General features: G+C 39.1%; 1 protein-coding gene across 1 annotated transcript in view; it reads left to right on the plus strand.

Moving 5' to 3' along the window:
- Positions 1 to 15662, plus strand: part of SVEP1 (sushi, von Willebrand factor type A, EGF and pentraxin domain containing 1) — a 142462-nt gene that overhangs the window by 36919 nt on the left and 89881 nt on the right. Inside the window, exons 4-6 of the mRNA XM_089488273.1 lie at positions 7702 to 7860; positions 9033 to 9212; positions 13961 to 14140. Coding sequence (XP_089344399.1) covers positions 7702 to 7860; positions 9033 to 9212; positions 13961 to 14140 — 519 coding nt within the window. The remainder of the gene's footprint in view (positions 1 to 7701; positions 7861 to 9032; positions 9213 to 13960; positions 14141 to 15662) is intronic.

The raw sequence follows: 15662 nt of genomic DNA on the forward strand, positions 1-15662 counted from the left end.
CAAAAATAGTACTAGGTATCAGCTTTTAATATCTCCCCTATCCTTGCAGAGGGAAAAGGTTACTAAAAATCTTTGAAAGATTGATATGAAGTCATCTAACCTTGGCCTCATTCGCACATTGTTGTATTTATTTTTACCTGAATGATGCGAATAACCCCACTCATGCATTCCAGGTTTGTTATTCACATCATGAAACCACATCTTTCCGGAAACTATATTGGTCCACATCTCTGCTCTCAGGTGCCAACACCACCCCCTTGTCCTCACACCCATTGGCACCCCTCAGGCAGATAGGGAGTGGGTCAGCATCCCCTTTTCTCTCCCCACTTTTCCTCTCTCTTTCTTCTTTTCTCCCCAGTGGCAGCTGTTCCACTGGGGAAGGGGCAGCGCTTTCTCAACCACGTGGGCTGTTGATGATGCAAATGAATTTGAAACCTGTTAAAAGCATGGAGAGTTTTATCCTGAGTCTATTCAGGTCTATTTGCATCATTGCTCTTGCAGCTGACAATGTGAATCTTTTGTAAAACAAAACAAAACAAAACTGGAAAAATACTTGCTGTGGAAGAGCAAGTCAACTAGCCTGGGGTAAGTGAGTTTTTTGGCAGCCCCCTTCCCTCCAATTGAGTACATTCAGGATGTGTGTGAACAACATAGATTCATCCCAAATTTATCCTGGATTATTTTCATTGTGTGAATAACCCCTTTAACAAAGTGACAGGTATTAATTTCTTCATTTATTTTAAAATCGTCATTTGCCTGTCTTGTTATGAAATCCAACTCAGTGATATATTCTGCTGCATATATTGAACAGATGACTCATTGGCACTGTCCTATAGACTTCGCTGGTGGTCTCAAAATCCTCTAAGCAGCTTTGGATCTGATGGTCTTTGTCATTATTATTAAGCTCTTCCACAGCAAGTGTGAGACCATCTCGATCAGTTCTATGTGAGCAGAATGAATAGGCATCATAATGAGTAGTTTCACCAAAAGGATTCCTAGTATGTCTCCAGGTGTCCAGCACAGTATACAATCAAAGCTGGCCTTCAAATCAACAGAAAACCTAAAGATGGAATTTCTAGAGATCCCTGCAGATTCCCTTCATTGCCCTTTAATCTGTGCTGGTGATGTACCAACTATATGGGAAGCCATAGCTAAGAGAGACTAATTCCTATCAGCTCTCCCCATCAAGAGCTCAGTGTCCTCATCTACAATCAAATGATGGATGATAGAAATTTTCGAGACCAATCTGGTATCCACCAGTAATTCCAGATGCCCTGAGTGCAAGAATACCAAGAAACATGTGGGATGTAGTGACAGAGTTCAAGCAAAGAAATAAAAGCTAGTAAAAGATCCACAGGGCAGAGCAAAACCGCAGTAAACAAATATAGCAGCCCAAAAATAGAAACAAAGGTCAACCTCACACCAGAGAGCTTTAAGTGGTTAAAGTTGCTCAGATTTCTGTAGTTGAATATAACATTTCTTAGAAAATTGCACATCACTTACAGTGTGTCACCGCTTTGTATTAAGTGCTATAGTTAATCCTATTTTAAATACTTCCAGCAATTTGAATTAATTAAATTTGAATTCATAGCCTGCACTAAATTTATGGAACAACATTTAAGCATATATCCATAGTAGACAGTTGCCTCATCAACAAGCACCTAGTGTACAATTACAGGAGTTCTAAATTGTGTAGATTTCTAACTTTGAATAAAGCACAGAACAAAATGGGCATGCATGGGAAGGGGCAATATTAATAATAAAAGAATATTTGTATTAAACCTATTTAAAAACATCTTTACAGAAGCATACTAATTTATATAATACAATAGAGGTAAAGCCAGGATTTTGACATGAAACTCTGCATTCATTTTGTAGTTTCCTTAACACTGCATACAGCATTATTATCAGGGCTGGGAAGTAGAAGTAGGAGTAAGGAGTAAAGGAGTAAGAGGTTTTTACAGGAATAGGAGTAAGAATAAGGAGTAACAAAATATTTTTGTTACTCCTTATTCCTGTTATTATATTGTACATGCAACCACCAAAAAACAATTTTATTATATTGCACTGGGGGAGGGACTGGGAGGCAAAGAGAGACATTTACACCCACCCACACACCAGCCTTGCAAAGCAACCGGGACTTTTCCCCAGGGCTGTGGAGTAGGAGTAGGAGTAAGGGGTAAAAGAGTAAGAAGTTTTTACAGGAGTGGGAGTAACATTAAGAAAAAAAAATCTTACTGTGGAGTAGGACAAGAAGTAACCCCAAAATCACCACTACACCCTAACCCTGGTTATTACTACACAAAGAGTTTCTCATATATCACAATGTTAGTTAACTGTATCTTAGAACTTTATCGCACAGGCCCTGGAATGGCCCTGTCATGTTCTGAAAGGGAATATTATGGGGATGGGAGGCGGCAAAGAACGCTGATTACCACACAGCGAGAATGCTGCCGCTGGTGCCCATCGTTCCCATCGCGTTCCGGATGTATTCCCCAGGGGCTGATTTTCAGGAACGTTTCTCAAGCATTCTTGAAAATTGCCCCCTCTGGGACACATCCGGAACGTGATGGGAACGATTGGCGGCGGCGGCGTTCTCGCTGTGTGGTAAAACACGTTCTTTGCCATCTCCCATCCCCATAACATTCCCTTTCAGAATGCAACAGGCCCGTTCTAGGGCCTGTGCGATAAAGTTCTCAGATACAGAACATCTGTTGGTTGAAAAGATGCTCCGGATGTTCATTCTAGGATTTAGAACAAATCTTTCCTGATTCTAGTAGACATGTCAGATCAGATGTTTCATGTGCAATTGCTATATATAAAGTATTTAACTCGATCCATATTTTTGCTAACTTATTTGGCTTCTGGTAATTACTCATAGTGCTTTATTAAGGCTAGGCTACAAAAGTACTAGAAATCCCCACACACCAAAAAACAAAATGAAACACAAAAACTTTAATCATCTTTGATAAGTTGATATGGGGCTTAATCATGTACATCTGTCTCACCTTTAATGAATTACTTTTTTGATAAAGTGTGGTAAAATCAGCATTTTTCAGAATGGAAACAGATTTATTTAATTAAAAGCTGGCAGTCTGCCATTCCAGACTGTGGATGAGAATCCTCCAAATCTCCCTGTTCTCCACTGCTCTCCTCAGGCCCTGCAAACCCACATCTGTGGCACACACACCCCTTATTGAGTCCATCCGTATGGCATGCAGTCTTCCTGTCCTCCTTCTACCCTCTTCCTTTCCTATCATTATTGTTTTCTTTAGTGATCCATGCCTTCTCATTATGTGGCCAAAGTACGACAACCTCAATTTAATCATCTTGGCTTAAGGAGAGTTCTGGTTTGATCTGTTCAAGGACCCATTTGTTTGTCTTTTTGGCTGTCCACGGTATCCTAAGCACTTCTCTTCAGCCCTACATCTCGAATGTGTTGATTTTCTTTCTGTCTGCTTCCCTTATTGTCCAGCTCTTGCATCCGTCCATGATGGTGGAAAATACAATGGCCTGGATGAGTCTAATTTTAGCACTCAGTTGGATATCTTTGCTCTTCAGCATCTTTTCTAATTCCTTCATGGCTGCCTTGTCCATTCCTAGTCTTCTTATTTCTTGACTGCAGTAACCACCCTGGTCCATGTTTGATGCTAGATACAGGAATTCTTTGAGTATTTTGATTTCCTCATGGTCTAGATTGAATTTATGTATTTCTTCAGTGCTCATTATTTTAGTTTTCCTTATGTTCAGCATTAATCCTGCCTTTGCTCTTCGTCTTTGACTTTCCTTAATAACTGCTCCAATTCTATTATGCCTTCTGCCAGTATTACCGTGTCGTCCACATACCTTAGGTTGTTGTTTCTTCCTCCTGTCTTCACTCCTGCTTTTTCTGAATCTAACTGCTTTTCATATGATGTTTTAAGAATATAAGTTGAACAAATAGGGTGGTAGGATGCAGCCTTGCCTGGCGCCTTTACCTATTGGGAACTATTCTGTTTCTCCAAATTTATTACAGACAGCAGCCTATTGTCCTTCTACAAAAAAAGTTTTCAGGAGATAGTGTTGAGAAAGTTTAGGGAGCAATATAAAAATAAATAAATTCAATGTTCTGTATTAAGGAAATGATTACAATTTTATTTTTTTATATTTCATAATAACTATAGAAATAGTATCAACACAGGTCAAAAAGCCACCTTTAAGCAAAACATTCATACAGTTGTATAATGCTAAGGATTTTGTTTTAAAAAAAACACAATTTTTGGGTGAGGGCAATTCACTGTTGATGGAGGGACATATCAATAAAAAATTTCAGAATTTTTGTCGTGCCCATGAGTGTCTTCTCCCTTTCCCCAATTTTGTCAGATCTCACATGCTTAGGGAAGATTTTGGAGCAAAAACCAGCTGGGGAGGGAAAGTTGAAGCATCTTTCACTTCTGTGTATTAATCTAATTTAGACCAGGCCCATATGCACTTATCAGGGAGCAAAAACAAACAAACCAAAAAACTTGAGTGGCACCATGTGTATTTAATGTATTGCATATTTTAAATTTCTCCAGACAAACAATTGAAAATGTTCTGTAATGTTGAAGCAGAAGTGGGAATGGCAGTCCTTCTGCAAATGGCATTGTTACAGAATAGAGCAAAATTATATGCAAAGTTTGGGGGGCCTTTCATACTATCATCTTTTTGTACCTTCAAATTGTTTCCAACTTATAGTGACCCCAGGGTAAACCTTTCACCTCTTTTGGCAAGTTTTGTCCAGATGTGGTTTGCCATTGCCTTCCTCTGAGGCTGAGAAGAAGGTCCCAAGGCCACCCAGTGGTGTCTATGGCTGATTCGAATCCTGATCTGCTACAGTCCTAGTTCCAGTACTTAAACCACAATACCTTGCTGGCCTTTCACATTACAAAATGCTATATGATTCCACTTTAACTGCCATGGCATCACAATGCTATATGATTCCATTTCAATTGGTATATATGGCCTACTACAGGATGACAGTTAAAGTGGAATCATAATGCTATAATTGTATTATCTGAAAAGCTTCTGGGACTTATAAGAGAAATGCAAACATTATTTGGAAAGCAATACCCAAAGCACAAAGATTTGTATTTTACTCTAAAGTGTACCCACCTGTCAATGAATAGGGTCTTCACAGAGTGGTATCTTCAGCAAATAGTTTGTATATCTGAACTCAGTCCATGGAATTCACCCCCCCATGTTTGTCCTTTTACCACATAACACAGACTTTTCATATAACATTCTAATTTTGTGTTCATTTATCATGGGAATTGAAGAGCATTGGCTTCCTTTACAATTTGCTGACTTATAATTGAGTTAAAGACTTCACATTTTGTATAATGCTAGAATAATTTACTTTTTCATTTAGTACTGTTGCTTGATACATGGAAAAGTATGATATTCAATATGATCTGGAAATGCTGTTTTTTTCTGAAACCTCTAGAGAGAAAAGCAAAGCTACGTAACAGTGTGTGGTTGCCTAAAAATACATTGAAAGTTTACAAAAGCAGTGATCAGGGAAGCGTAACATCTGCTTCCCCCGCCTCCCCTGTTCTTCCATGTCCTCCCATTGACCCCATTGTGTTTGGTACAAGTGTTCCTTGACCTGTCTTTGAAAAGTGATTGAGGGGAAATCACAAATTAAATTTCATGGAAGATCAATCTTGGATTCATGGAAATAGTCAACAGACATACAGGCCACAATTCCAAAGCCATGAGCTGCACATACATTCCTCTTTTCATCTTCAGCAACCTTAAATCCTCAGATAATCACAAAGCAGTTGTGGAGCATGAGTACATGGGCCAAGATAGTTACTGTATATGCTCACTTTTGTGTCCCAAAGCAACCCATCTACTTTGCCTTGCCATTTGTCTTCCGTTACCAATCATCACAAAGAAAAGTTGCCCAAAGCAGGAATACTTCCAGGGAGCCCTTGGAAAACCTGGCCAACATATCCTCCGACATTTCACAGGTGAAAACTGTGTGGTCAAGCAGTATCAGACCATGGTCAAAGTGGCAAATGTTACTAATGAGGAAGAATACATAAGCTAGGAGAGGTTGCAGCAGTTCACATTTGCTTGAGTCTACAGTGAAGGGAAAGATTCTGCCCTTTCTCCTTTCTTCTCCTGCTAAGTTACATTACAAATTACATTTGTGGGGTGGAATTCTTATTTGAGGCACTCTCTGGTTGTGCCAGATTTAAAGCCAGGAAGTTATTGGGCACATTTTCATGTGCATCCAAATACCTCATTCTGTGCTGTAGTGATACATACAGTCTCAATGATCAAACTTTTCATGGCACCTCACTTTTAGGGATGACTCCTCAGAGCAAACTAAATGAGGCCGGAGGAAGGTAGTAATCATGGAACCCATGTGGCACATATTGGCTTTAGGGAGGATCTTGTGTGGCCATTGCCTCCTAGGCCCCAATAGTCCCCTAATTTTTACTTCAAAAAACCAGCCACAAAATATACCCATTTCTGGCTGAAATAGCCTCTGGAAGCATAGTGTGTTTATCCTTTTTTCCTTCTTTCTTGTTCTGGAAAATGTTTTCCCCCCTTTTTTTTATTCTTTCTTGTTTTGTGTGGTGTGTGTGTGTGTGTGTGTGTGTGTGTGTGTGTGTGTGTTGTAGTTGAGATTCCTCTCCATGTTAGTATCCCCTTCTACTTGGTATGGGTTTGGTGACACTGTTATTAGAAGGAGCCCATCACTTGCTTTAGATCTCCTGAAGTGTTTGAGTTATCAATGTTTGCTCAGTATTAAAAATGTGAGAGCATGCTAATTGGTTTCTAAGCAGTGCAAAGCAGATCATGAAACGTTTTAATCTGACCAGTTATTAGCATCAGGTATGGAATATGTCATGTAAGGATTATTTCCCACTTCTAATTAAGTTCACTGAATAAATGCATTTTTAATATGTAGTTTCTAATGTATTAACCTCTTAAACATGTTCTTTTTACATTGCCCTGGAGCATCCTTGAAAATGCAACTGAGACAACAGTACTCTGTAGATACACCAGTTAGACAGGAAGAATGAAATGGAAAAAAATCAGCAAACATAATCAGAAACACACAAGGATTTGTATGAGATGAAATTGCTAAACACACATGTTAGCCAGGTTTCCTGCAAGAGTCATGGTTAACTGTACAGGGAACACTTCCCACCTGTGGAAGCTTCATTGGGGGGCATACTACAGATGGTGGACAGCCATGCCTCAGCTCATTCAGTGGTGGCAGCATGTGCACAAAGATGTCAGTGCATCCTCACGCATGTAACAACATTAAATTATATGGGTACGGCAATTTGTGGGTGTCAAATCCATGGATCACCAGCCCACTGATATGGAGGATGCACTGTATCATAAAACATATTGTTGTAGGCTGTGGATAAAAAGCATATATGTATTTGATATTACATCTGGCAAAGCAGAATGGGGTGAGCCTGTGATCTGGGTAGAAGGGAACCAGTCACACTAAAAACTTATTCCAGGGTAGCCATGTTGGTCATATAGTAAAATAAAACAAAATCCACAAAAGACTGATACTTTTATTCATCAACCAAAATATGTTTTGTGCATCTCAGTTGGCCAATAAAGGTACTGGTCTTTTGTGGGTCGCACTAAAATGTTTCAGTAAGCTGGCCTTGACTTGTCCTGTGTTACATGTTTTTTGCTTTGTAGCCTGCCCACCAGGGACCTACAAGCCTGAAGGTTCACCAGGTGGAATAAGTACCTGCATCTCATGTCCTGATGAGAATCATACCTCCCCTCCAGGAAGTACCTCTGTTGAGGACTGCCTATGCAAGGAAGGGTATCACTCTAAAGGCCAGGCTTGTGGAGGTAAACTGTCCATAAAGAAATAAATTAAATACAGATGCTGATCAACATTTCTTTCAATTTGTTCATGAAGTTACCCACAGAGATTTGTTCTCTCAACTGATCTGTTTGCAAGTTGGGTTGTCAAGTTGGGTACAGGATGAGACTCTTGTTACTCTAAGCCTGAACAGAATGAGAACCTGGGTGAGGTACCATAATACTCAGTAAAACCAGGTGAAGGTATGTGTCCTTCCCTTACCTTGAACTTTCAGCCATCTAACATGGCTTTTGCTTCCCCAGTGGAGAGTTGGGAAGGAAGATGAGAAGCACCAAGCTCTATTCTTGTCACTGGCACCTCTGCACTCCTTCGCCATTCTTAACCAGGAGACAGGAGCCATGTTGGAAGGGAATGGCTGTGAATGAAAGTCTGAGTTTGAAAGGGAAGGGAAGATTTTCGCCTGGCTTCACAGAATTTTATGGTATATTGTCCTCTTCTCAGTCTCCTTGGATTACAAGAGGACTGTCCTGTAGCCAACCTGGCAACCCTACTGCCAAGTCTGACCTCTTTGGAACCTATACATATTGCAGAGGATTCTGGGGTTCATGGCATGTTCACTCTCAATCCATGACCAATACCGGCCAAGCCTAGAATCCTGCCAGATCTCTCTTGTGTCTATCCATAGTGAAGGGAAATAACAGAGATCAGCAAAAATTATTTTAGAGACCTTTTGTGCCATTTATTAATCCACATCAGAAAGTGCCGGGATTCCTAAGAACACATGTTAAATGGTCCTTTAAGCAAAATGACTGCTATAATGTTGTAAATGTTATTTTGTTCTATTAGCTTTATTATAGAATGGTAAGACAGTGTAAATTTTTTGTGAAGCATACAGTATACTTAAGGATGATAAGGAAAGACAATAATTAAGGCTGCAGCACTACATGCCAGGATGGCCAACTTGTAATGCTGCAAATATTGTTGGACTAGAACCCCCAGTAATTTCTCATTGATTGTGCTAGTTAGGGCTGATAGAAGCAGTCCAAAAATATGTGGAGAGCCACCTGTTACTTACCCAACTATTAACTAATGAGAAAAAGCCCCTTTGACAGAGGTGGTCTTTCTTTTGAGTAGATAGGCATATAAGTGTGCTGTCAATTGTCCTTACCAATTTCTAATTGTTTCTTGCTCTGCATAGTGATCCATTGCCCTCAGCTTCACCCCCCTGAAAATGGCTATTTTATCCAGAATGTCTGCAACAATTATTTCAACGCTGCTTGTGGAATCCGCTGTAAACCAGGATTTGATCTTGTGGGAAGCAGCATACGACTTTGCCAGCCAAATGGCCTGTGGTCTGGTTCAGAAACAACATGCAGAGGTAGGGAGCTTTTTACTTTGAAAAAACAGCTGATTTGGCTTTGTTACAATTATATTATATGCCACACACTCCTGTGTATTGTGGAGGATCAAGAAGATTACACCTATCTTCCTGCCTTATGAACCATCCATGAAGTGACTGCAGGTATGTGTAATGTAGGCTTGAACTGTGGATTTAATGTTGCAAAATAAGATTAAGGAAGCAAACACATTAGGGAATCTGAGTCATGGTGCCTACAGATATTACAGTAAATTTTGTGTACATTCTATCCAAATATTACTAGCATATGTTTGCTATCTAGTACTCTCAAAAAGGGTACAGAAGAGAGATTAGGGAAAAGCAATAGCTCAGCTGGGCCTTTGTTAAAATGTTTAGCTGAACAGCAAAAATTCCACCTACCATGTGTCGGTGTCTTTCTGTGTATGCATGTGCATGTGCACTTGACTCAAGCACTGTGCATCATCACATGTAGCCTTTATAGGAAAAAAAAAGATTATCAGGTTTTAATGAAGCACTACCCCTTGAAAACCATGACTTCTGTGAGTTTCATATGTTAAATTTTGAAACAATAGGAGAATAAACCCTTAATACAAAAATAATCATGTTGCTTCTACAACATTATGGAAAGCAATCCACTTTGTCTTTCTGCAGTCTTACATATACTTCCATTACTGTCGCTAACATCCAAGTGAAATATAAAACTGAATATTACTAAGGAAATTCTGGCTGATATCGTGATATCAGAAATGTTCTGTGGAACCTCATGTCGTGCTTAATCACAGGATTTTTCATGCTACTGTTATATTCATTCGATGTTTACTTTGAAATCACAGAATGACTTCTGTGATTGACAGCAAGTATTAAAAGAACGTGCTCCGTATGCCCACAAGCAGATGTGCCAGTACAGCAGTTTCCAGAAAATGTATGTGTCGTGTAAGAAGAGAACCCAAAGATCAGATTATCAGCTACTTCTAAAAGAGCATACACAGCTTTGGCCCCCAGGTTATGGAACAATCTTCCGGAAGAGATCCATTACATTACGACCTTAAGATGCCTTTAAGAAGGCACTAAAGACGGATCTCTTCCGGCAGGCCTACCCATCTGACCTTCTATAAAGAACTATATAAAAGCCACCCTGTTATGATTATATATTAAAAAGCCAGCCTAAATACGAAAGGAAAGCAGGGATTAATGCAGTAATTTCTCACCCTTTTGCTGAATTGAAATCATAATGCCCACAAGTGCATCAGTAATTCAGAACCCGAACAGACAGGGCAAAATAAAGCTGCTTTGGGTCACATTGGAGGAATTCTGTTTAAATGACACACACATCTTAAAAGGCCAGAAGCTGCACCAAAGCTGTGCTCCAGTCCTTTGGCATGGCTTCTGGCCTCTTAGGACACATGCATCATTTATTTAAACAGCATACCTCCAAAGTGACCCAAAGCAGCTTTATTTTGCCCTGTCTATACTGGTCCTCAGAGAAATGTGGAAACCATCACAGTGGACCATGTCTAAAGTAATCAGTTCTTAACTGTGGTGGTGAAGCATGGTTGCATAGCTGAATTTGAGCATTAGTGGCCACAGAGCTGGAAAGATTGTTGTGCAATGTACAATGTAGGAACAAGGTACTCTATCACAGAAGTTTCACCACTATGAAAAGAATGAAAAGTTCCTTCTACCTAATTTCTGTTTTACTTGGGTTCTGGTAAGGAAATCCTTTTTGCTTAGTGAGCTAGAATTCTAGTCAGTGATGCAGCATGGAGGTAATAAAGATTTACAGGACTCTCAAATATTTGGCATCTAATCTAAATAGTGATAGATAACACTGCCGCAAATTCCTGAGTTTATAGCTGTAAAACAACAGGCAAGCAGTTGAGAGATTTACATGCAACAGTGTATCTCTGGATATTGGTCTCCAGAGTATTATATAGGTATTATAAGTGCCCTGGCAACTGGCATATTTTGGGAGCAGAGGGGTTGTTGATTGTTCTTAAATCTGTCACTGTGGATTTTTTTTTTAAAAAAATCCTGGCACTAAGGTCCTCAAGTAAGATGGAAGAATTCTAGCTGTTGCTCATCAATCCAGAAATAAGTGAATCTGCCAAAGTAAACATAGCTGTAATAAAAAATATGATTCCAACAGCCCATGCATTTTAAAAATCTGCTTGTTTCTTTCTATTTTTTTTAAACTCAGAAAGCATGACAGATTAGAGAGGGTCACTATTCTGGATCTCAGCAGCGAGACAGTCCTAATGTACAGATGTTGGAATGTTTGGACTGCTGTTTTCCATTGTACTCAATTGTTTTAAAGCTCTGTTTTGCAAGCCTTCAACTAATACACTCCCTGAATGGGGGTGTGTGGTGCTTTTGCTTCTGTTGCTGCTACTTCTACTGTTGGAGTTGTGCCTCAAAGATATACAACTATTTATTTGTACAGCTGTCTTAATTTGATTAATATCTCTGAGGATGTTGTTGCTTGTTAGCTTTGGAAATGCGGGAATATCTCTGGATGACCTCCCATTGCATGCTTGTGGTTTTCCCAGTTCATATTTGACAGTTGCTTCAAAAAAAAATAATTAAGATTGTCAATTGCCCTTTAGAGCTGGATTTTTTAATGTAAAATAAGAGTTGAAACTTGCTTTTTTGTCTCTATTCATTCAGTATCACACCTCAGAGGTTCTGCCTGCAGGGAAAAATATAAATCACACTTAATGTTTCCTTCTTCAAAAATACATAAAGAAGAGTTGTATTAAATCCATTAGAGCAAAGCCCATTTGATCAAGCCCATCTGACATCACATTTCCAAGTTACTGTTTTTTGGATTTAGGTGGGACAAGCTGTCTGCAAATAATTTCTAAACTGTTTTAGGGCTTAAACTAACTTTAAAAATAGAATGGGGAAATTGCTTAGAAAAAGTAGTGGAAGAAGGTGACAGAAAGTTCCTACACCTTGTCATTAAAAGGTATTATGCAGTTATTAGAAGAAATGATAGGAAAACATGGGAGGACTACAAACAAGATGTTACTGTAACACACACACACAACAAAACTTTCATGAATGGGTTAGATTGAGTTGCACAATAAAACTTTGTCTGGAACTATCTTAGGATGAGGTAAAAGAAGTTCTTATTTTTTCTATATATTTAACATGGGATGCCGTTTTGCTCAGCCGGAAGACTTCTGACCCGAACATTTAACACCCCTCAGCACTGAATGGGAATGGCTTGGGGCTGGGGAATGGAATGGAGCCATTTTGAGGACACTTCGGTGTGTGATAAAATCCATTTTTTCTCAGTGACGCGTGGCCCCAAGTGTCCCCTTCCCGTTCCCATAATGGGGGGGAAATGGGTGCGATAAGCTTCTAGGTGTTGTAAAGTCTATGAATCAAAGAAGCCTTTTCATGTCCTAAATAGCAAAACAAACTCTCCACTTTGGAAACCTTCTCAGGTTCCATTGAGGGGCAATCAAGCTTTTGGTTTCCCATGGAACCTCTATGGTTTGGAATTGACATAAAGATATACATAGCACTCCAAAACCTAACCTTTTAGCTGTAGTCAGCCTCCCTGCTTGTCTGGTGACTGTTGCCCTCAGGCTTCAATCCAAGTTGCCGTTTCTTTGTTCCCATCTGCTTCCCTGAACCTGCATGCTCAAGCCTCATGGTTTAAACCACCCCTGCTTTCCTGCTTTCCATGGACCATCTCTTTAGGATCAGTTGATACACTCCTTTATCCAGCCCTCAACCTCCATTATCCCCTTTCACCTTTCTACATCAGTTAGCTCTATATGCTGCATGAGACTGTGAGTTACTCTAGTATGTGTGTTCTATATTTCTCCCAACAAAAGTTCATGTAGTTCGCCGTGTCTGGAGTCTCTATCAGTTATTACCAATATAGCTGTTGTTCAGTTGCTGAATCCACTCTCAAAGCCAAACAAAACATTCCCCTGATTAAAGGTAAATTTTCAATATCAGTGGAAGCTCTAGAAGCCTCATACATTTTGGATAACACAACGCCCTATGGAATTCTAGGATATGCAGTTTAGAGAATGGTACTTAGAATTCTAGTGCCTCACCAGACTACAAGCCCCAGGATTCCATAGGAGGGAACCATGGCAGTTAAACTTGAATCATAGTACTATATTTGTATAGTCTGAAAGGGCCCTGAGATGATGAGATGACTAACAGTAAGTTGAACAAGATAGACATATGCAGTTTATATGGAAGGTGGTCTCATGTGATATTTTCTTACTCCTTACTATTACAAAGCAAAAGCTCCAGAGTGAATGATTCATGTAAACGCTCTAATTTACGTGCTGCAGTAAAGAGCAATGTCTATAAGGATATAGATATAGATCGCCTAGTTTTACGGATCAATAGGACTGGGAAAAGATTTTTATTTGGAATAAATAAGTATAGGTAAGTAAGTAAGTGCATAAGTAAGATCCTTTTGCTGAGTCATCTCAAGAGACATTTTACAGGGTACAGTTTCAGGCTGTCAAATATTGCATTTTTAATATTGACAGTCTTACTTGATATGTTGTCTCCAAATATTGCCGTATCTGCATTCTCTGATCTTTAAAATGTATGAATCTCTACAGTTAAAATCTGAACAGAGTTTTAACAGTTTTGTCATTACTATTATGTATAGTTTAATTGAATAGAATGTGGCATGATTACTGAGAAGAGTACGTAATACTCTAGATATTTTCCAGTAAAAATGTTAAATGTATTTGTTTTAACCTCTGCAGTTCGTACATGCCCCAAACTCTTTGCCCCTCAAAATGGGCAAATTAATTGCTCACTAAATGAGATCTCCTATAAGACTGTATGCTTCATGACCTGTGATGAGGGATATGAACTAGAAGGCAACACAAAACTCACCTGTCAAGGCAACTCACAGTGGGATGGAAAGGAACCAAAGTGTGTGGGTATGTTTTTGTTATATTACCACCCAGTGGCATTCATTGTTGTGGTTGTTGATGATGATGATATGGGAAGGAGGAGGAGGATATTTTTGCTCTGTACAGTGGACCCTTGTTATCCGCTGGGGTTTGCTTCCAAGATCCCCCGTGAATAACAAAATCCATGAATGCTCAAGTCCCATTAAATATAATGTCATAGCAAAATAGTATCCCTTATAAAAAATGGAAAATCAAGGTTTGATATTTGAAATTTATACTTTTTTGGAACACTTTCAAACCATGGATGCTTGAATCCATGTATTAAAAAAACGGTGTATAAGAAGGGCCAACTATATTTTAGATCATATACTCTCACAAGACAGCTTACATATACAACTCATCAAAATTTATTGCAAAATTTATCACAAAATTACAACTCATCAGCTGCAACCAATATGTCCTATGTATATTTTAAGTTAATTGCCTTTGTTTTAATAACGATTAGTCACAGTTTCTCTGCCTCTTGTCATTCAACTTACTGGATTTCTTCATGAACTTCTGTTTCCCCCTCAAAAGCATTTTTACCTAAGTAATAGGCTTGTGGGTATTCATTAGAATATGGAAACAAACATCCAGATGGTTCCTCTCTTCCAGAACTGCAGACAGAAACATGAAAAACATATGGTTATGTATGTTATAAAAGCATGGCGATTGTACCAAGTTAAATAAATCCTTCCAAAGTAAAATAAAGTTTATGTGCATTTTTGGTAACAAGGTCACAATATTCCAAGGAACTGTATCATCAGGGAATTGGTGAAAAATGATATTGTAATACATTAAGCCCATTTGTCTAAATTATACTGAATATTAGCTTTAAAGGCATATAGTGTGCTTTCATTACATCCTTTGTAATAAACTGGGCACCATGAATGTAAACTGTGCATAAATGTGAGGTTCTGAACTATGGAATATCCTTCATTCCTACTGTTGCTTTTGGCAGCCATCAAATATTGCAGGGTGTCAGATTTATCTGCAGAAAATACTAGGTCTTGTGCAGCTGTACACAGCCACTTAATCACACTTGCAAATGCTTTATTTGTTTAGCTAAAGAAGTTGTGTCAAAAATATCAGTTTTTGCAGAAGTTCAGGCCATATTTCCAGAAATGACCCTTCTGCATTTCAAACTGATGACAACATGCAAGACAAATAGTTCAAATTTCACCACATGTAAATTCCTTCTCCAGACACAGAGAGAAAGATATATAAGGAGGAAGTCACCAAACATCAATGAGGTTGTAGTTCACCATTCCCCTCTTCACTAGGGTGGACGGGGAAGAACAGGGAAGGAAGAATAGACTTGAACCCAGCTCTAGTTGTGGATTTAGCACTTCTTGCCTAGTGCCATATTCACTCAAGAAGGAGCAAGTGCTGTGCTGAAAACCAATAGGACTTCTGTCCCAGCATGTCACCTTTTTGCCCTCTCCTATATTGCTGTGGGTAGAAGAATTAAGACTGTATGTGGCAAATTTAAAGAACCATTTTGGTCAGT

Source organism: Sceloporus occidentalis, unplaced genomic scaffold (assembly GCF_023333645.1).
Source record: "Sceloporus occidentalis isolate IW3139 unplaced genomic scaffold, rSceOcc1.0.p SCAF_1, whole genome shotgun sequence".
Taxonomy (NCBI): Eukaryota; Metazoa; Chordata; class Lepidosauria; order Squamata; family Phrynosomatidae; genus Sceloporus; species Sceloporus occidentalis.